This window comes from Megalops cyprinoides, chromosome 11, assembly GCF_013368585.1.
Source record: "Megalops cyprinoides isolate fMegCyp1 chromosome 11, fMegCyp1.pri, whole genome shotgun sequence".
In the NCBI taxonomy this organism is placed as follows: Eukaryota; Metazoa; Chordata; class Actinopteri; order Elopiformes; family Megalopidae; genus Megalops; species Megalops cyprinoides.
In genome coordinates this window covers 27,476,886-27,500,022 of record NC_050593.1, presented here as the reverse complement: position 1 = coordinate 27,500,022, position 23,137 = coordinate 27,476,886, and the positions used below count along the sequence as shown (strand labels likewise).

Below are 23,137 nucleotides of genomic sequence, written 5' to 3'. Positions count from 1 at the left end.
TTACTGTATCAACCATTTTCATTATACCCAATATTAATTCTGCATGGTCTGAATTCCATGAATAGCAGACAATTGATGTCTGAAAGAACTCATCTGAAAGTGGGGAGCATTAACTTTATGTAGAGGTGAATCTAACCTCATATTAGTTTAAAAGCCATAATTGGTTTGGAGAAAAAGAATTTGGGGCACACATACTCCTATTAAATCCTCAGAGTTCAACAGGATTAACAGCAGATAAAGACAAGGATGTTCCACTAATCATGTTCTACTTGTAATAAACTTGTTTTTGAATAATATAGCTATATGTGTGTGTGTACATCAATACTACCACTGCTACTATTACTGCGACTACTAATAATAATGTAATTAACACAGTAACACTTTAATTAAATGCCAATTTTTTCTTTGTTTTTATTTTGTGTCACAGCCTTAAATAACAGTTTTACAGGTGTTATTCAGTTCCTGGGATTCAAAGCTGTTCATTGTCAGGCAAAATATGACCTTTTATTTTGGAAAAAACCTGGGCACCACAAAGACAAAAGAATAAATAAAAAATGACTACTTCTGGCTACTTCTCAGCCTGTCACGCAGAGGTATAATGCTGTGGTCAAATGCACAAGCCTGATGTGTACCTTTAATCTAATTATACCTCACGGGACAGAGAATGTTCTGCAGCACAGCTTCACTGGCATTACAGATGCGCCAAAAGCATTCATAATGCATTTTAATAAGTGCAGAATTTCTAACAAAAACATGGGAAGAATTTTCATGTTTTTGCTGTCTCTTAATTTGCATACACTACACACACACCACACACACAGACACATACACACAAATGCACACATAAAATAAATACAAGCAAGAATAGGCACATCTGATGGGTGTTAAATGCATTTTTGCGCAACATAACTAAGAGGTGTAGTCACACTTTATTTTTAGGTATGAAAGTTTGCACTGAACAAAAAACAAGATCATGATACAGTTGAGGTTTGTCCTCTTATCAGAATATGTGAAATGTCCTGGTAAGAGCTAAATTAAACCTCAATTAAAATAACCCCATTAACATCACAAGGCTGTGCATTCTCATGACTGCAAAAGAATCACAAGGCTTTCAACAATTATTCTCATAAAACATTATCTATATTAGAAGACCCATGACATAGGGAAAGGTTGCTGAATGTCTGTGAATAACCCTGATAATAACCCTGACTAAACCAAACTGTGGTATGCTCTTTCATGCTGTGTTTTTCATGCCCAGAAGTATTGTCTTTTTGGAACATGGTTTGAATATTAACTTTATGAAAGTGGTGCGTTTGGCATGGTGGGGAAAATGCCACTGTGTCTGTATTAATGGTTTGTGTTCAGTGAGGAACAGAAAAAAGAATTCATTAAATGAACTATATTTGATATTTTATTGATAGAGCTCTGCCTCGATACCTGTGAAATCAGGCATTTCTAGGACCCAGGGCTACATGTATTCCTTAACCAAAAGGGAACAGAATGTTTCAACACTGTTTATCATCGAAATGCTTACAGTCAGTTTTCATTACAGAGGACATCTTAGCTTTATCTCAAAAGAGGCTGGTTGGAACTGGCAACACAGGAAAGCTCACTGGTTGATGAAAGAAGTGGTTAAATTTTAAATCTATTAACCTGGCTAGAATGCTCTGTTAGTGATTTGTGTAAGGAAAGATTACTTAAAAACACCCAGAGAAATTATCATCTGTATTATTATTTTGCAGCGCTATTCTGAACCACAAATCACCACCACAAATCTACGCTGTAACACAATAACTCTTAGTGACAATACTCCCATCTAACCTGCGGTGTGCCAGCAGATTTGCAGAGTACTCCTACAGGGCGGGTGGTTTTTTTTCTCCATGGCCATTCTTTCTGAGTGACAGAAGGCCAAGCCCTTTGATCACAGTGACAGGTGCCTGTTTTTGATGGTTAAATCGATGAGCACAGCTCGTTAATTTATGACTGGCCCGCTCTTCAGCATCTGCGCTCTGGAGGTGTAATCTCACCAGCCCCTGCTGGAATTTACCACCGCGCAGGCAAAATTTTAACAAAGACATTTATGGGGCCATTAGAATTACAGCGCTGCCGAGAGGTTTATTGTTTGAGAAGATCGATGGCTTGTGGTTCAGCGTCCCGATGAGTTATCGTTCCAAACAAGTGGGCTACTACACCCCTTTTCATCATTCTCTCTATGTTCATATGTGGTCCCTCTTCTGGCCTCCTGGTCTCCCTCTGCAAACCACAAGGTACTCACGGTAATGATTATTCACTGAGATGTCTTTCTGCATCTGTTTCCTTTGCCATCTTGCTTCATGAATTTGCCTCTCAACAATCATATTATCTGCATTATGTGCTTTAAAGCCATTTGCACAAAATTACAACACTCACTATTTGTTTTGCAACACTTATTAACAATTTTTTCAGTAAATGAACAGCAAATCAGAATCACAGTAATTGGTCCTACCAGTGTTAACGGTTCAATTTCTGTCCGATTAAATTTATAACCTTTAGGGGCAATTTGTTATCTCATGCCATACTGTATAAATCACAATACAAAGGTGTAATTACTGTAATTAGAAAACACCTAATAAACTTATAACACCTCTATGTGTCTTCTCAAAGGAGAGAATCTAATTTTGGGGGTCACAACACAGCTGATAAGATTGCATGTGACATGTAGGTAGGATAATGACCTCTAGAATTATTTTGCTGCCCTTAGACAATTTATGCAAAGCTCAATTAATTGTCTGCATTGGGGATGTTTACCTCTGTCTGTTCTTTCAACGTCCTTTAGTCTGTTGTATTTTCCAAGCCTTTTAAATCTGCTCAGAGTGTGTTCGACCGGGAAATGTGGTTTCCTTTATGTATGAGTTTAAGGGATGAAAGTCCCTAACTCTTCTAGTGTTGTCAAGAGCATGAAACAAGCAATGAGCCAACACATTTTCTATAATTCCCGTCCTCATAAAAATGAATCCTAACATAATTTCAAATAGGGAATGAAAAATATTTCTTCAGTATGTCCAAACAGCATGTGCATGAGCCAGTTCCTGGTTAATTACTGTGAATGTCTAAAGAAGTGATCTTAAATGCTAGAACAGTGCAGCGTAGTGGTAAGGAGCAGGGCTTGTAATTGAAAGGTTGCTGGTTTGAGTCCCAGCTGAGACACTGCTGCTGTACGTTTAGGCAAGGAACTTACCCAGAGCAACTTATGGTTACAGTTTTTACATGTTACTCATTCATATAGCTGGATATTTACTGAGGCAACTCTGGGTTAAGAGCATCTGCTAAATGCTGATAATTTAATATGAATGTGTTTTTGTTATGACCAGCCTCATCCCCTCTCATAACCTACAACGTGGACACCATTCTTCTTGAGGCCCAGAATGTATGAACATAAGAAACTATAATAAAGACAAGTTGGCCTTCAGCAATTCACACTTAAAATGGGTCTTAGGCTTTAAGTTTGGTTCATTGTGTCATGTTTGGTAAATACTACCATGTCTAACAATTGGTGACTGTTTAATTGGGTCAGCTGTTGGAGTGCACCTAGTATACCACAATCAATCAGCATGAATGCTATTCAGATGTAAATTAGCCGAGAGGTGAAGTTTACTTTTTTCACAGAATTTTATGGGTTTTTTTCTGTTTTTTTGTAAATGCAACAAGATGCGGCTATGTTTTGTCATGATTTAATGAATCGGGCTGTTCATTCCACATCCATAACGATTAATGCTGTATGAAGCAAGGAAAATAATATGAATTGCTTCAAATCGACAAGACAATGAGCTACTGTGTGCATGCTCGGATTGAAAAACTGAAAGCTTTTTTATTATTATTTTTCACAGTTTCTTCTTTAAAACCTTTTGGGTGAAAAAGATTATGTTGCATAAAAAGACAACAGGGCAGAGATAATATAAGGCTTGTGCAAATACTAAAGGTGAAGTTAACATTTGTTGAAATTCATTCATTGGTTTTAACTTGAAAATTGAAAATAGGAATTAAAGCTTAGAGCTTTTCCTTTTTGCATTTCTCTGAAGACTCAGTTCAGGAGTTAATATTAAGATAAGAATTACTTCCGTAGGAGCAGTTTCTTTTCATCCTTAATTTGGCAGATTTTTGATTAATAAATAAAGATGGTTTTTATCATTTATTTCCAAGCTCATTGTTCCAGACAAGCAGGTTTAAAAATTGTTGTAAATAATAAATTACAACTTTGGCTGAAACTCCATTGAATCTCAGAGAATACAGAATGCACCATGTAAAATGCTGCTTTACTGAGGAGGAAACACTTGCATTTACTTTTTTCACTAGGTCAACTTTAACCTCTGTTCAGTATGTCCAAAAATCACTTCATGGAAAATAATATGGGGTAACTCTGCATAACTTTGAATAACACAGTTCTGTAAGTGTTACACTTGTTTTATGTTTTTTTCATTTAACATTCAACATTTATTACCTGCATTAATTACAGGGATCAAGATAGGCACTACTTAAAGGCTATAGACAAAGAACATTGTACTTGTATTGAGTTGAGAATTGAATCAAGTTATATAACACATATAATATACTGTAACAGTATACAGTAGCTTATGTTCCAAATATAATTGTAGCCTAAGTGAAATTAGTGAGGGGGTGTAAGCTACTGGGTATGTGGCAAAAATGATAAAACTGATAAAAAGCCCTGCAAATGGAAATACATGGACATCTTTTTTTAAGCGGTATAATTAATATCTAAATTCGCATTGTGTGAAGCTGCACAATGATAAGTGATTTTTAATCCTTTAATAGTCTATATTAGATCATTTTCAATTGAAAATATCTCTCTTAATAGGTTTCAGGGCCAAAAAGGAAAAGAAAGGGTAAAAGTGGTTATTTTACTTCCAAATGAAAGCCTGAAGGACATTATTACTTAATGAATGAAGATGTTATCGTGTCTCTCGGCTGCAGCGAAACAGGACTGAGTACCTGGGGACTCTGTGCTCTCTAATGAGAACATTTGATATACCTGTTCAAATCTGGATAACTGCAGAAGGGGGAGAGCACGCTTCATGTTTCATGTTTCATGTTTACAAATCTCTCTGGTGTTTGAGGGCTTGGAAAAAAAGAGAATCTCCTAATATAATTTTAATTTCCATGGTGCTGCAGTGTGCTAATGAGCACTTAAGAACCATTTTCGGTTTAATAAGGCCCGTCTGATTTTTCTCAGACCCAAAAGCAGGGTTACGTAAAGAGACTGCTGCAGAGGAATTCTGAACGAGAAATAAGTCTAAAGCGCGTCTCTGAATGACATTACACTCACCTTCGAGGACTTCTACCCTCGTTTGGTCGGATGTTTAGTTCCTATTTTTTCATCATTTATTATGTAATAGTTTCATCACATGTACAAGCAAAGGGAAACTAATGCTCTTTAAGAAGTTACTGTAACTATGTTACTAAGTTATTTGTAATTATGTAGAAAGTGCCCAACCAAAAGATGATTATTAAAAATCCAATTTCCAACATATATGGTTCTTAGTTTTATATAAGTCAATAGAGGAAAACAAGGTTTTACTGCATAAGTCTAGCCACTCCAGATAATAAAGTGAATAGAAACCACATATAGATGTGTTGATGTTGAGGGTTTGAATGAAACATTGTCAAACTTTTAAAGGTCTTTTTCCTCTTCTTCACTGTTTGTGACACTCTTTCTCAACTTTATGAAACTAATATTAAACAGCTATATCAAACTCAAAGATTGCCTACCAGCACCTATGAGAAGACAGATGACATCAATAAGCCTGAACCCAGTAATTCTGTAGGAATTCCGTAAGGAAGACCACTGACCATATTCGATTATACAGCAGTACATGACCTTGCAGAGATGACTTACCAACATTAGTGGCATTTTGTGTGGCTAGGAGCCATTTCACCTGGTTCCCAAACCAAAATTCACCTGTGACATTTTATTTATAATAAGATATGATCAGCCCATTCTCTGACCATTACATATCTCAAGAGGGCACAAAGTTACACAATAGAGTTCAAACATATTAGGGTAGAAATCAACAAACAACACAACAGAATTCAGTCTAAGCTGGGCAGTGTCATTTCAGGAAGAAAGTTAAATGGTGACCTCTTGGGTTAGTGTGCAAGGCAATACTGTTTATAATGGAAGATACATTTATTTATTTATTTATGTATTGTTTTAACCCTGCAGTAACTGCCACTTGGTGTGCTAACCAACACTTTACCTGAACATGGGTTGAGTGAAAAAAGCATTGTCCAATGACAGTTGCATAGTTAAAGCTGGATGCAGACAGGAGTAGATCAGACCATCTCCAGCAGCTTGCGTTTTCCCATTGTCCTCACACAGTTTGAGGCTGCGATAAGAGAAGTCTAGAACATTTTGCTCATTATCGATACAAATGTAACAAATTGCTACATGATGTAGAATGTTCATTTTAAGGACATTTAAAACACCTATGTTACAGTACATCACTGGAGACAATACTATTAGATACATTTTACACAATGGGCATTGATGTGCATTTTAGATTTTAAGCATTAAACAAATTAAAGTATTTACAGGTAGCTGAAATAGCACTTTATTTTTTTTTTTATAAGAAATTAGAGTAATGTGTATTTTTGCTTGTTACACAACGCTAATTAAGTTCACTGACCATGATTGCTGATCACTAACCAAACCTGTGATAATTTGTACAAGTAAAAAATAAAATGTAATATTTCATATATGGAAATTAATTCATTACATGAAATTAATGACCAAGTGCCATGGTAGTTAGATTGAACACCCCAGTTTGATTTTGGGGTTTTTGGTGTCACTACTTGAAATGAAAGTATAAATAAGTTGCGCATTTCTTTAAGCTTTAAGTTTGGTAGTTCATGTGTCTGTATAATTCATAGAATTTCAGCAGGGTAGGACTGGAGGAGAGGATAATGGGTGTTTAATGACAGCATGTATTAAGCGCCTGTGGTTTCCTGTTTATGTTTTATGTCAAAAACAAATAGCATTCAACCTCTAATAAACGCTGAAGAAAGGGAAGTCCTCTGAGTTTCATTAGAAGGCTTGTCATATAGTGTCAGCGTTTATTTTGTTTACAGAATGGAAATGCAGATTTGACAGTCCGGCACGAGGGACGACTTTTGATGCATTCTGTGTTTATGCGCATCGGGTGCTCTCTAGGGCATGAATTCCTTAACGAGGCAATGCTGAGATTGGGCTGTTTGCAGCAAGTGTCATTTGAATGCTTGGAACACCAAGAGTGAAGACAAAAAAGCCACTGAAGTGAACAAATGGAGAAAAAAAAGAACAAACAAACAAAAAGAGAACATATTTTTCTGAGTGTAAATAATGTAAACAAAGTAAGGAGTGACTATGCCGCACAATACGCAATAGTCACTGGAGTATTTCAGACTTAAACTCTGTAACTGTGTGTGCGCGTGCATAGGTGAGTAGGATATTGTACACGGTCATTTGTATATTGAGGGCAGTCAGCTCTCATTATCAGCTGAGGGAAAGTTTGCCATTTATGTAACAATACAGTTACTGTAATAGCATTTTATTATTCCATTAGCGCAGAGATGCTATTAGAATCACTATTATCATTATTTAAATATATGCTTTCAAAAGAAATCAACATTCATTTGAGGCTTTTTGTCAACACAGTAATGTCAGTGAGGCTCAGATGTTTTCATGGACAAGCTACCTAAATGGTGTAAAACACATTGCTAATGGCTCATATATTCCTTCCCACGTTTTTGATATAAAAAGGAATGTATTTGGCTGTGTAATTTACCTCAGGCCTCAAAAGTAGAGAGGTAGGGAAAATCTCCCTTTATATGTTGTTTAATGCCAGCTAAGAATAAGCCCTTTGACCAACAGAACGGGGAAAGGAATAGCAGTTTCAGTGAATTAAGTGAGGGGGGTGTGATACAGCTGCAGCAGTGGTTAAATTCGGCAAACATATTTGTTTCCCTAAGCAGTGAAACAGTTTCATTAACTATTAATGGCGGTTGCAGGGCTGTCATTATTTCGGCTTTTCAATTATTTACGGTTATCCGTGGACCTCCAATTCATAATCGAGCTCAGCCCTTTAACCAGTCTGAAAGTGAGACACTATTCACAGCGTGGGAGCATTCAGTAAGTACATTAGAACAGCCTAATGGATTAAAGATGGAAGTCACATTGTAACTCTGAAGCAACTGAGAGGGCTCGGACACCCTCTTGCTTGCTAAGTACTTTACTGGAAATATAGAAGGACAGGGAGTGACAGGACGGTCTCGAATTACACGATCCTCCAGTCATAAACGCCCATGTTGTGAAATCCAGAAGTGAATTGCAAGATGACAAGGCACTGACAGTGCTGACCCTAAAGAAATCTGAACTTTCACCATTTAATGTTAGTAACAGGGGTGTGATTTAAATACCATGTGGACAGGTGACTGCCTCAGGCCTGGGAAACAGATGACTGGAAGAGATTACTGTAAAGAAAAAACAACAACAATATTAATAATCACACCTATTTATGCATATATTACACATGTATCACATTTTTGGTACGGGGTGATTAGCATTTTTAATATGTAGCATGTTTTCCTTCAGTTACAATCTGGACTGAACAACATCACAATCTGTGCAAAGAAAGCAGTGACACCTCTATAAATGTGTTGTTCGTTACAGTATTACAGTTACAGTTTACATTATTAGTATGTATATTAGGCTTTCTATCTGAAAATATGCAAATGTTACATTTGGAAATGTGTACTGTATACACTGTGTTCATGTGTAGTTATAACCTTGGAGATGATATTTCTCTTTCTTATGCTCCTAATGCAGAATTCTTCCTGGAGCTGCTGGAGAACACAGAGAAGTCCCTGAATGACATGTTTGTGCGGACTTACGGCAAGCTGTACATGCAGAACTCGGAGGTCTTCCAGGACCTCTTCACCGAGCTCAAGCGCTACTACACGGGCGGGAACGTCAACCTGGAGGAGATGCTCAACGACTTCTGGGCCCGGCTGCTGGAGCGCATGTTCCAGCTGCTCAACTCCCAGTACCACTTCACCGACGACTACCTGGAGTGCGTCAGCAAGTACACGGACCAGCTCAAGCCCTTCGGGGATGTGCCCAGGAAGCTGAAGGCCCAGGTGACACGGGCGTTCATCGCGGCGAGGACGTTCGTCCAGGGGCTCATGGTCGGTCGGGAGGTGGCCAACAGAGTGTCCAAGGTAAAAAAGCCTGAGCTTTGACATCCGTCAGCCCACCTCTGCCTCATTTAGACTGCAGCGCATTCAGCTGCATCTTAGTACAAGAGAGACAAGCACCTCCAACCACCCGCCCACCTCCTCACATTGTCTTGGCAGTCCTAGAGCAGTTTGGAATTTGAATACAAATGTATGTCAAAATGCTGCTGCAGGCTACTGGCTTCATAAAACATAAACTAAGTGCTTTTGATGGCTTTTTGTGAGCCTTACTCCCTACGGTCGGCACTGTATGTTCAATGTGCCTGCCGTTTCAGCTTTGCTGGAACGTATTAGTTTTTGGCCTTGATCCTCCTCGCCTAACATTGTCCAAGTAGCCATTCTTTTAAAACAAAAGGTCTAGCATGAATTTGAGAAGTACTAGCATGAACATGACAGATTGGTGCAACTGCAACAGATCATTAAATTATGCCAATACTGATAGACAAGCTCATAATGTTGTGTAAGTAAATTAAAAAGTAACATGCTTTAAAAATAAATAAATAACGACAACAGACTGCAAACAAATCCAAGCTTAATTAAATTTAAAGATCAAAAAAGTTTAAAGCCATGAGCAGGTCTTTCAGCCTAACTACGCTCATCATGTTGCCTGTAGACTGTAGAAGTTTATCTGGTGTTGGGTCTGATCTTGAACGTGGCAAATGAACCCCAGTTCATTTGCCAGATGTCTTCCCAATGTGTCTTGGATTCTTCTTGAATTATTTACTATCTTCAATTCTAAAAGTAACTAAAAATTCAATAAAGGTTTGCAATGTTGGTGTGAGCTATCTAGCCTGCTAATGTACTTAGTCAGCAGGCTGATAGATCATGCATCTGTTGACGGTTAGCTAGGCTTCTCCCCCTTTCAGTATTCATACATGGATGAACAGCTTCCCAACAGTGGAAAGTGACTAGTAGGCTAATTTAGCTGGTTGGGTAAAACTAATTACCAGCTATGCATCAAACCACAGAAAAGGAGCAGAAAAATTATTATATAGCAAGCTAACTCTGATGCAAACAGACGCAAAAACAACGATGAAACATAAGCTAACAGCACATAACATTAAAACTTGTTAGCCATGTTACCTCCTATCTAAATTGAGAGAGCTACTGTAGCTTGGTAGGCCTATATACTAGATCATAATTAGTTACCAAGCCCACAAACAAGCCCAGGGTTTTGTCTCCCACAAGGCATTTATTTAAGGCATAGGCTATAACCCTTGTCTTGGCAGACACATCTGATTTTTGATTTGGAATATACTTGCAACAGGGTTGAATCATCCACAATGGTGCTGCTCTGTTGCTTTTCACCCTTCCAAATTATAGCCATATCTAGCCTCTCCTTGTCTCCCTCCTTTGGATCCTCTGAGTTTTACTCACATCAAATCTAATACCTGGGTGCAAGCCTACCAAGTAGTCAAAGGAGGAACTCCATCTTACCCTGAGCCCATCAGCAGCTTTCACACCCCTGCACAAGCTCTCTGCCAGACAACCTCTGGTCATCCTCGGTCTGTGACAGGGGAAAATGATGTACGTTTTTAAAGCCCGGGCAACGCACACTTGTTGAATCCTTAGGAACACTGGCAGTTAATATTCCGGAGTGTTGATGATCGTCTCTAAAGAACAGCTAGCTTGTTTTCTCCTGGTTCGGTTCTGTGTGCTTCATTCTTCCAGCCTTGTAAGTTCCCCTGTTCAGTCTCAAGTTATATTATTCATCCTTCTGCCGTTACCCAAGGTGAGGGCTTCCATTGTTCCTGACCTGAGGCTCTCGAAAGAAAGAATGTTTGGATAAAATGTTTGCATCTCTATCTTATGACATTTGCCCTGTGCATATTGCATCCATCAAACCTGAGTTTTCTTTTTGGTGTGAAGACAGGCTTACAGAAGGCTTTATTGTATTTTTTGCCCTCAGTGCCTGGAGATGGCCAGTGTGCAGCCAGACGTGTGCTATATAAGAGATTACATGAAAATCCTGGATGCTGCCTTGAAGTTTCAGCATGAAGTTTACACTGCATTGTTTCTCTTTTTTATCAGTGTACATATTCTTTATTAGTAAACATCAAAATATGTTTTTGTTTTGTTCCAAGGAAGAAAAAAATGTTGATTTATGTCTTAAGTGTACATGTGTTTCCTGCACATTCATGCAAGATTGATCTTGGGTGCAGTCAAGAGGCATTCCTATTAGTTCACTGGCTTCATGCTTTGATTTGTATTGCATCATGGCCAGTTAAGTACACATTCATAATTAGTGAGACTGTCTTAGCGTCTTCCCTCAGTGGATAGCCATCCAGCCAAAGCAGATTCTCAAAGTGGGGGTGAGAAATCAATTTATAGCTCCCATTCACATTTGTGTCACTGCAGACAAGTGTAGCAGCCAGAGAGTGAGGGCCATTTGTTTCCTGTCGCTTATATTTATCTGTGCAATGCTTCTAAGATAGAGCCCCTTCATAGAGATGTCTTCCTCTTCAACACGGAGAAAATGAAGGTCCGCGAGGTGTCTTTTATGATTCATGTGGTGAAAGCTACCGTAGTGTGTCTGTGCAATTAATATGCTAATAGAATGATGGCAGTTTTTTTTTTCCTTTTAGTAATATGCAGTGCTTTTTTTTTTTAATCTGTTTGTGAACATCCATTTTAAAACCCAGGAAAAAGCAAAGCATGGACTGTAGTTTATCTAAAAATGTGGCGCCTTTGAGAGAAGCTTAAACAACCCACCCAAAGTGACAATGACGAATGGTCTTTTAACTGCAACCATTTTCTATGCCTTATCCTCCCCCCAAGGGACAGCTACACTCAAAGCCAGCGGAGGGTGTGGCCGGTATGGCAAAAAAAAAAAATGTTTAGCTGGAATTGCAAGAAAAGCTTTTAATCATCTTGTGTTTATTCTCCACCCCTAGCTAAATCCTCTTCTCTGTGTATTAGCCACAGCCAGTGGCAGCGTTGGAGCTGGTGGCTGTTTATCTCACTTCCAGGGCATGGCAGCTGGCGTGGGGGCACAGAGGGGGAGACTGCTACAGATCACACACATCAGGGTAAACAGAAGCCCTTTAGAATCATTTATTCTCTATACATATCATTGGGGAAATACATATTTACATATTTAAGAGTGGTTCTGAAGTCAAAATATTTTCACGTTGTTATTATTATTAATAACAAAGAGTCTAGTCTAATATGCATACAATTCATGTACATTTCATGTATCTAAAGCCTTTTATGATGCCTTGTGATATGGTATTGTTTTTTTTTTTTTTGGTGGTCCCCATTTGGTATTTTTCAAATTCAATATATACTTTTGGGAAAAAATAAAAGAAAACGGAATGGCTTTCCACACAAACATATCCCCCTGTTTCAAAACTGATTACACATCATTCCATTCAACAAGCATTAATATAAATAACAATTATAAATCATTTATAATAGTGGACTTGTTATTGAGAGATGATACATGATAAATGATTTATAATGATTATTCATTAATTTTTTTTTATTGAGTTTCATTAATGGACATTTTATCCTTCCGTCTCTGCTGATGTCTTTTCTGCCCTTTACAGTGAACTGAAGTGAATGAACTGAAAGTCAGTGTTCCTGCAGTCGTGCATTCCATCAGTTCAAATGTATTCAAAATGCAGCAGTAGTGGCTTAATTGTGTTCAGTCACTGTCATTTTAAGCAGAGCTTTTTCCTTAATTCTGAATGATAAATTTCAGCAAGTAATACTTTTTTTTTTCCTATTTCTAACATTATCACAAGTTTAGCAGGCACTGAAATTAAGGAAAAATATTGCTTAATAATCATCATATACTTATAGCCCCTGAAGAGTACTTGCTTAAATTAAGGACTTTGCAATACAATAGTTTCACTGAATAACCCTGTCCACAGTCCCGCTGTAGAACCGTACCTGACATCTTAGAGTGAGGCCAAAAACTCCTTGTCTACACTCGCTCCCGTGCCTCATCAAACGCTTGACATACCAATAATTTGGCCCGAACAACTAGATAACTCTGTAAAACTGGGCTTATATTGGCTGTTCCCTACCAGTCTTTAAAGTGGCTTTCTGTGGAGCAAAGCCATCTATTTGTGGTGTTTTTATTATTTATGTTGACTTCTGTAATGCTGGCGCAGTGTAACGGCAGCCAGTGCTTTGACACAAATAGCTATGAACAGCCTCCGCAGCTACACAGTCCCTGGACTGGATAACTCACCTTGACCTCGCATTCACCTGCAGACATCTTTTTTATCTACAGCCGAAAGGACCACAGCACAACTCTGAGGCAGAATCAGTGTAAGCAACTTCAAACTAAAAAAAAAGTAAAAATAAGAAAAAATGTGTCAAATTGTTTTGCTACTGGTAATTTGTTATAGATATTCCACAACCTCTATGGACCCTTATTGGACTTTTACTTCGAAGCTTTGACGGAATCTGCATCCCAGTCCTCTGCATCAACCCTGAACGTTGCATGACTCATCTTTTATAGCTAGATTTTGCTGATGTAAAACAGAGTTCCATATATAACAGTATCATACAGTGAACTAGGTGACTCAACTCCTACAAGTGAAATCACTGTGTGGATCTCACTTGTTTGCAGGGTGTGAGATTGTGTAGCCCCAACCTTCACCAAATGAAGTCATCATTCTGGAACTCCCGTGGCTGATCAAAGAAAATGTTTGAAAGAAATGAATGGGGTTGTGTTCTAGAACTGGTTCAGAATTTAAATCGTTTTAATCTCTGTGACTTTTTTTTTCCCTCTGCCATTTTAAACTTCATCACCTCACTTATCGGCGGGTGCAAATGATATGCTGCCAGCGGTTGACAGTGGGAAAACGAGGCAAAGACAAATGCTTTGTGAATTCAGAATGAACGGCGCATCGACGAAGAGGCACACAGTACAAACAGCTGTCTCCGCCGCATACAGAGTGAGACGTGACAACATTCGAGGGTCTAATTCAATCTTTCCCGCAGCGTTCTGAGCCACACTTCCATGACTCACTGAGCTCTATTGAGTTAGCATTGCCATTCCTTCCAGGACTGAGTCTGACATGCCTTTCAACCTGTGCTCACCTAGGGGCTTTGACGCACCCAAAGTCACTAAAAAGCAGAAATCGTAGTTAGCTAGGTAGCTAACCTGTCTATGCATATCTAAGCAAAGCTAAGTTTGCAGGATAGCTAATTTGATTACCTGAGCTTTAGTTGATATTGCTGTTTCAGTACACAAATTCAGTTTCATTTCATTACACGTACATTATTGACATTTAGCAGATGATCTTATCCAGAGCTACTTACATAGGTTACATTTTTTTACGTTACCCCTTTATACAGCTGAATATTTAGTAAAGCAGTTCAAGGTTAAGTACAGTACCTTGTCCAGAATTGTACATCAGAAATGCCCCAGTGGGGAATTGAACCAGCAACGTTTTGGATACGACTCCAGCTCCTTACCACTATGCTGTATAGCATATATGTAATCCAACAACCCTTAGTTCTTTGTCACCAGCAGGGCTCATTTCCTCTATTGGGGTATGTTGCCTTGCTGTTCATCGGGGGAAGTATAAATGAGTGCATTGCAACTGTTTAACCCAATCCACAGAAAGATCAATGATCACTGCCTCTGATCCAGTCATCTAGTACCCAGACTTCATTAGCACAAGTAATCACATAATCAAAAGCATCACACCCACAGTGCTGTCACTCCAGTTACGCCATTACTGTACCCTTACCCTTCTCCTCATGAAGGCAAAACACAATGTTCAAACTGTATATTTTTTTTTGGTTTACCCATAGGAGTATTTTTGATGTTCTGCTTGCCAGCTACCTAACTCTTATTTCCCAACCATATATTCCACACATGATATTGCACCATTGATTGCATCATTATGACCAAGCAATTTTCCATTGAACATGGCACATGGACAAACAAGATGATGACAATGAATATGATAACAGATGATAATTTTGTATATTTACATATATTATTCTCAATATATTCTTTCTGCTTATACTATATTATATTATTGTACATATACATAAATTGTCAATGAATGAAATGACAATGTATTATTATTATTATTATTATATTGTAATGAATATATAACATTATAAATTAATGTAATGTAAGATTTAAATGAAAAAAGCAGCTGTTCTGAACAGAAAGGATGATGAAAACTACTTCAGGCTTTATCAGCACAAACACAGTGCTGGTTGCAGTCATTATTCTCAATGGAAGGGGGACTATCTGAAATGAATGATTGATTATTACGGACCTGTGTTAACTTTTGCTGAGTGGGCAGATTGTTCTCACGGCCATATAGCTTTTAAAGCTAAATTCCAGATTCAGTCTCACTGTAGTGCATTTTTACCAATTTATTTATGTCGTCAAAACTTCATATATGCATAATTTTTGCTTAAAATGTATTGCTGAGGACAGGTCACTGGATTGGTTAGACTGAATAACATTTGAAATGCATCATAGAGCAATGAGAATGTGACAGAAACCGACAGGTGTGCTACGTTATCGGAGAATGCATTTCATCTACGTACATACGCCTACACGCATAACAACCCACAAGGGTGACCACTTTGATTTTAATTTCGATTTGATGTCATTTGAGATAGGAAATACTGTACATGCAGTGATTTCATTTTCTTTATTTCACTTACTGTGTGTCTGAAATATGTGTGTATGATACGGCCACATAACAATTTAGCTTACGTACATTTATCATAATAATGCATGTTATGTTTTTCATGTTGTGTTTTGGAAAATATGTTGTTCCAGAAAATGCTGATTGCGGAAGCTGGACTGTGTTCACATTCCTGTATGTTTCCTTTGGACAGGTAAATGTTTGGATGGAAATGGAATGGAATGGAAAGGGATATGAATTGTTAGGTACTCACACCTCATGGTAACACAAGATGGGTTTAGTTGTCTGGAGTGTGTCCTATAGTGCAGTGTAATAATATCTAAGAACATCTTGGCTTGGCAGTTACATGTCTTACTTTGACAACAATGTTGTAGACAAGGAACATAAATGTCATATTACTGGCAAAAAAACATCCTTATGGGAAATGTGCTTGCCGACACCGATCTTAAAAAAGCCGATGAATTCTAAATAGAGCTTGAACCTTTGAAAGGCCAGTCCCTTTGCTCCATCCTGAAATGCTGGACACACTTTATCTGTATGACCACTCCTTATCACAGTGTTTTCAAAGGAGAAGCAGCTGCAGATGCTGTTCTTAAAGTCTCCTGTATCAGTGAGGCTTTGATAACACAAACTTGACAATAACCGGTTTTTATTAAAAAAAACTAGAAAGGCATCTTAGATCACTGCGATGGAGCCTCTTGACTGTGTGATAGCAAAGGTCACCTTTAGTGGGTCAGCCCACATACAACGGGTTCGCTGTGAGGACTCTGGGACTGTTGTTTAAGTATTTCAACACTTAACGATGTGCATTCTTCCCTGTGATATGGTGAAATTGAAATACACACAATACGGCACAAGCTTTACATTTTGCAGGGACATTGGGATGTTGATCAGAGAGAGACCAAAGGGTGGCAATCAATCCTACCACTATGGTATTTGTCCTTTCAATTTTTATTTCATTTATTCTCTCTCTCTCTGTGTTCTGTATTACCTTGCCCTTGAACAAATATCAGATGTATACATGAATTTAACTGATTAATCAAAATTTCCAAATTCTTTCCATCACCACGAGGCTAAAGTGTAACACCTGAAGGGCCCTTTCTGTGGCTGCAGCACTGGCAGGGCAAAAGCTGGCAGGTAGCTGCTGGTTTCTGGCAACCATGCTCAGCTTCTTGAAACTTTACAGTAAAAGTAGCCACCGTGAATCTGTGCAGGATCTGTGCTACTCTCATAAGGGGGAAGATACTTGACGCTTGTCAGTTTCATTTAATGAGGTGGGTCACCATTCTTCTGAATTCATTTGCATTCCCAGAGAGATACATTGATAATTAAGTGTCAGGAATGTTCTCAGCGTGAACCCAGTCAGACACAGTGAAGCTGAACATTCAGGAGAAAAGTCACTGCCTCCTAATAATACACACAGCAGATCAGCACACTCAACCATCCCTGATTAAGGTCATAAAATCTGGATTTAAGATTAGGGTTAGGGTTAGGCCTGAACAAAGATTTATAAGAATTTTCAGACAATTTGTCCCAAACTGGTCACAGGTCAGCTGTTCACAGTATCTTTCCACCACTGTCTCACCCCAAATTTTTTTCCTGTTTATGGTGCTCAAATGAGGGGTCAGCAACCTCGGCCTGTGCCTAGATGAGTTCCATTGATTGGAGCCTCATACCCTCATCAACAGCAACACCTAAAGCACTGAGACTGTGAGACTGGAAACCCATAGAATTATTCAGGGTCTTGAACTTTAATTCTTTTTCCACTTTTAGCTCCTGTTTTGCTGCTTAGTGATTCAAAGCCCACTCTGAGAAGAGGTGGCATAATGTCTCTTGGTGTGGTTTTGTAATGGTTTTCATTTGTTTGTTGTGTATTTTTTATGTTTGAAGGGCACGTACTGTCCAGAGCACCGTTGTTTGTAAAATCGTTGCCACAAACATTTTCTGATACTGAGCTTTTTAAACATATGAGAACAGAGCAGAGCTATATTAACATGAACATGTGTTACAACATTACGTAGGAGCTAAGCAGACTTTATCAAGAGCTATTTTACAGCCTCCATATTATCAATTTATAGAGAGGGATATCTTTTAATGAAATTCAGGTTAAGAACTTTACTCCAGCATACAACACCTCACCAGGGATTTAAATCTGTAACCTACATGGATTCGCCACAGTGCCACCCAGACTCACTAAAGGCCTTGATACGGTCCCACTGCACACATATACAAGTCATTTTGACAGTGGCATGACTGTGAGCATTGCCACACTGTGGTCCTTATTTGACCATAGCGGCTGAAGCGTGACTGTGACCCAGCTTGCACTGTTTGTTCATCCTGCTCTGTTACTGAGAGTGGGCGTCGGAGACCCCCCCCCACTGGTGCCCAACGGTCCTCGGCCCTGTGATGCACCAGGCTAGGGCAGACTCGTGGCGCCCTCCCTCTGTTGCTCTCTGCGGTGCACAGATTGGGAGTGAAGAAGTCACCGTCTTCACTGCTACTGTGGACAGATGGCCACTGACACCATGAGACAAATATGTCTTGATGAGTCCCCATGTGCTGGACCAAAGAAGCAGCCTGCTTTCTGAAAGAAACTCCCAATTTTTCAGGCTTTCAGACTGACGACCACATGCAGAAGCCCGGGTTGTTTGTCGCACGAATCTTTGAGAGTGGGTGGAAAGAACTTTGAGTTTTTTTTTCAAAGTTTCTCTCTGCAGCTGCTGATGGTTCATCGAACACAGAGGTCTCTCTCCAGACTAAAATGGATGAGCCGTGCATGGCAGAAACGGTTTGATGTTCCAAGTAGAATAGCCAGCACCCTTTCTCCCAGTTACCATTCTGTTTGAAAAGTTCCCTTTTTTTCTTTCCAGTTGTAAACTCACTTGGAAGGACTAAAATCTTTGTGATGTTGTGAAATTGAAGGAAAATTGAGGAAATTGAGGGAACTAGTAAGCTCTCGCTTGACTCAGGCAGCATTCTGAACATCCGTGAGAGTGCAGGTTGATGATTTGATTTTTTTGTAGGATGGAGGAGGAAAGACTGAACCGTGACACACATTCCAAGTGACTCTCTTTTTAGGTTCTGCTTAGTTTTCCTGACACAGTTACAGAGGAACACTGATTCTATGGAAAGGTCTTCTATTTGTCAGTACTATTTTACATGCATAGTTGAGCTGCCATTATGCATTTTTAATGTTTAATTATTGCTGTTGTGTTTTGTAAGCGGGAGTAACCTTTTCTCTGTAAAATTCCATAAGCAAAAGAATCCAAACAGTTTTTGTCATTTACATCTTATCTGATGTTTTACCATTAGCATACATGATAGTTTCCTTCTTCTGTAGCATGTAGCTCACATGAGTCACAAACACGTTGTAGTCAAAGGCTAGCAAAAATGAGAGGTGACCTTTTTTAATGAAACATCATCTGATATGTAGTTTATAAATGTATAATGTACACGTGGTCCCTTCTGTCAATTGCAATTTTCAAGTTCACAGTTTCTAACAGTGATCATTTCTAGAATGTGTCTGGCAGTGTGTCTGCTCTAGGAGTGACACTGACATAAATTGATATGCGGATGGCGTTGCGCTGTATCTCAAAATCAAAATGTACCAGGTGAGACACTGCCATTGTTCCCTTAAACAAGGTATTGTTCAGAACTTGAAATGCTTCAGTAAATATCCATCTGTATATTGATGAGTTTCATAAATTGAAGCCATGCAAATTGCCCCAGATAAGGGCATCTCTCAAGCAACTAAATGATGTTAAAAATAGCACTGTAAAGGGCAGTGTGTTGTATGTTGTTCTCTCAGACTAACATGTCCCACCTCTGTCACATAAATGAGAGTGAGGGCGAAAGGGATGACAGCAGGAGAGGACAGCTTCATCAAGTAGGCAGCGGCTTTGCCAAGCAGATGAACGCCAAATCACCAATATCCCCTTATCCCCAGAGCTATCTGCGGAGCAATTACTGGCTGTTTAAATTTCCAAGTGAATGCGAAATGCACAATGAAAAATGGATGCAGGTTTAATATCCCTGTAGGGTGATACTGTTTTATGCATGTTGGATAAACCCAAATAATCAGTGTGCTGCTAATCAATAAGATACTCACCTAAAATGTGCTTTTAATCACGAGTTCATATCATTGAATTATACAGTTATATCACGATATCACGAGTCTTAAGATTTGACTCTTTTTAAAGCTGAAGTGAGATGTGAGTTATTATTAGACAAAGCTATTAAGTATTTTATTCTGAAATATGTTACATGAATCCACAAAACATTTGCAGGCTTTTTTAATCATCTTCTGTGCATTTTGGAGCTACTCAATTTTATGTATATATTATAGGATTTGGATGACCCTCAAACAGCTAACCAGAATATTGGTTTAGTTTGGCATGAAAAAAGAATGAATAAATAAATAATTGCCCGTCAACAGTAATGTTTACTCATAAATTATGTTTGAATAGAGGAAAACAAAATACCTAATCATCTGATATTCAGACCTAACCAATCAACTGCAGCTCCTGTTAATGAAAACCAAGTAGAATACAAATGAAATGAGTGGCAACAATAGTAATGGGAGGAGAGAAAGAAAAATCAATGCCTTTTTGCCAAAATTAGAATTTGGTGTTCTACCAAGCCAGAGAGATATGGAATACGCGAAATGCATAATGTTTAGACCAGTGTGTATCTGGCATCGCACATGTGGAATATTGGATTATTGCTTTTGCTTGTGCAGTATAGAGCGATTACATTTCTGCCAGGGAGAGTGGATGGTTCCTGAAAAGGCACAGTTTTACTGTGGTGTGTTTTCTGATAAGGCTCATTTTAGATGAAGAGCGATCCTCTTATCTGTCGCCCAGACGGGGAGCTATTCAACGGCAAAGAAAAAGAACAGAATGGTCCCAATCTTAAAAAGCGTTTTCATAATGCCAGGATAATCATAGTCCTCCCTAAAAGCAGACAGAATATATTGACGAGAGTGCACTCTGTCTATATCAAATTCATTGATTTTAATGTACACAGAAGACTAGTTATATCACTGTATTCAATTACTGGGGTCAACATCTATGCGAATGTAGGAATGAGTTAAGGCCCATATATTTGGTTTGCCAAGGTTCGTGGCAAACCAGGCCTACCAAAATGTGCTGATGGCATCTCTTCATTTGTCTTCCATAGCTCCAAACATAAAATAATCATAAGTGAAGGCAAAGGACAAACAGAATTCAGAATGGCCAGCTCTCCTTTTGTAAATACTCACAGCTCTTGCCTGATGGCTCACTGCATTCCTTTTTTTAAGAAATACTGTATACAACAGATTCCAGGTCAGCAATAAAGCAGAGTAAACCACAAGCATAACCCCCAGTGTGTCTTTAACCATGACCACAGTAAACAAATCCACACATTCATAATCCCCCGTCAGGCTTAATGTATTATTCAGGATCGCACTTTAAAAATATATCAACCTGATGAATGAAGGGCGGTGGTGAAGTGAAATGGTCAGGGGTCGGGACTTGTAACCGGAGGGCTCCTGGTTTGAATCTCAGATGGGGTCTTGTTGTTATACCCTTCACCAAGACGCTTACCCTGAATTGCTTTAGTTAGTATTCTTGCACAGTGGGGAATATGTAAATGTCAGGTTCTGTATGCTGTGTATTTTTGTCTAGGTAAGGCTCTCTGCCAAAAAAATGAATTAATAACACTAATAATAATGCAGTGCTGCCACAAAGAATGTTTACTGACAGTTGCTAAATTGATTGCATGTACACGTTTCAAAACACATGAAACAAGGCAGGGAACAAACCGAATTGGACATATGCTCTGCTAGTGTTTGTATCGTGTTCACGGGACATGGGATTTTAGCGATTAAGGATTTACAAAAAACTCCTGTCCTGCAGCTCACTTGGAGCGTCAGCACACCACACTGGTGACCTGTGCAGAGTCACAATCAGTCACATATGTAGGGTGCCAGGGTGGCGTTTTTATTTATTTTATTTAATGGGCGCTCAGGATAAGTTGTTAGCGTCTGCTTTGTGACATTTGCCCTGGTTTTCCAGGCAGCCGCGGCACCCCTGATCTACCCCTGACATTTTGGGAGGGAACCGTGACCTAGGGTCGAAGGGAGATCGCAGGGAGCGGGGCGCTTTGATCGGTGAGGTCTCAATCCGGCGGGAGGGCAGGCGGGCGGGAATAATGGCACATGACACCCGTATCCACTGAATGCGGAGGAACCTCTGTGGAGCCGCTGTGATGGGACATCCCGGCCCCGTGGCTGCGGTGTGTGTGTGCTTTTAGCGAGCCGCGCAGAGCCGTAAATCACAGCAACAGCCCGCCACTTTTCCAAAAAGAGAAACAGTGTGCCTAGGCTTCCTGGCATCAGAAGCCGCTCGGTTACATTGATGTGACACTACAGGTTGCGCCAGCGTTTCTGAAGATCTCTGCCGTGAGTTCTGGTAGTGGCTCCTGTCCTGATGCTTTTCGAGTCTTTTTTTGCTTTATAATACCTGACACAGCTCTTGGGACTGTCTCCATCCCTCTGTTTACAAGCCTAAGGGGCAGAGCATCATCCCCTGAGGAATTCATACAAAGGGTAATTCAGATGGCCAGTGCAGGTCCTTGCCCATCCCAGCACGGCATTTAAAAAAAAAAAATCCTGTGAAAAATGACAATGCTAAAAAGGTACTAAGAATCCAGTGCTGTGTTTTTACTTTTTTAACATGCCAGTGGTACAACACAACAGCATGTTATGCGAGCATTCATGGTCAGCACAAATATAATAAAATGCTCACACTGTAATTAAAAGCTGCATTTTGACCAGAGGCAATGTTGTGTCTGATGCAGACGTAATCACACGTTAGAGTGAAGGATATTGTGATGTAGTGGTTAAGGATCTAATCCTGTAATGAGAGACTTCAAGTTAAAATCCCAGGTCAGACACTTTTGGTGCACCCCAGAGAAAACCACAGTACTAATCCTGACCTGCTTCAGTAAATGTCCAGCTGACTGAGTAAATGGATAATATTTTAAAAATGGATGCATCGTAACTTGCCCTGAAGAAGGGTGTCTGCTAAGCCAATAAATTATTTAAATACAATTCCAGAGAAAGGAAAAAAAGAAAGAGCAGAGGAATAAATCAGATTAATCTTTTTATAATCCAATAAATCTTTTTTTTTTTTTTTTTGCGAAGTGAGGATGAACAATATGTCATTAATCGAAACCAGCATTGACAATAATAGACA

The 23,137-nt window shown here is 39.1% G+C and overlaps 1 protein-coding gene across 1 annotated transcript in view; it reads left to right on the top strand.

Annotated features, from left to right (window-relative positions):
- LOC118785573 (glypican-6-like) overlaps positions 1-23,137 on the top strand; it is a 217,291-nt gene that overhangs the window by 99,142 nt on the left and 95,012 nt on the right. The window contains exon 3 of the mRNA XM_036540350.1: positions 8,858-9,249. Coding sequence (XP_036396243.1) covers positions 8,858-9,249 — 392 coding nt within the window. The remainder of the gene's footprint in view (positions 1-8,857; positions 9,250-23,137) is intronic.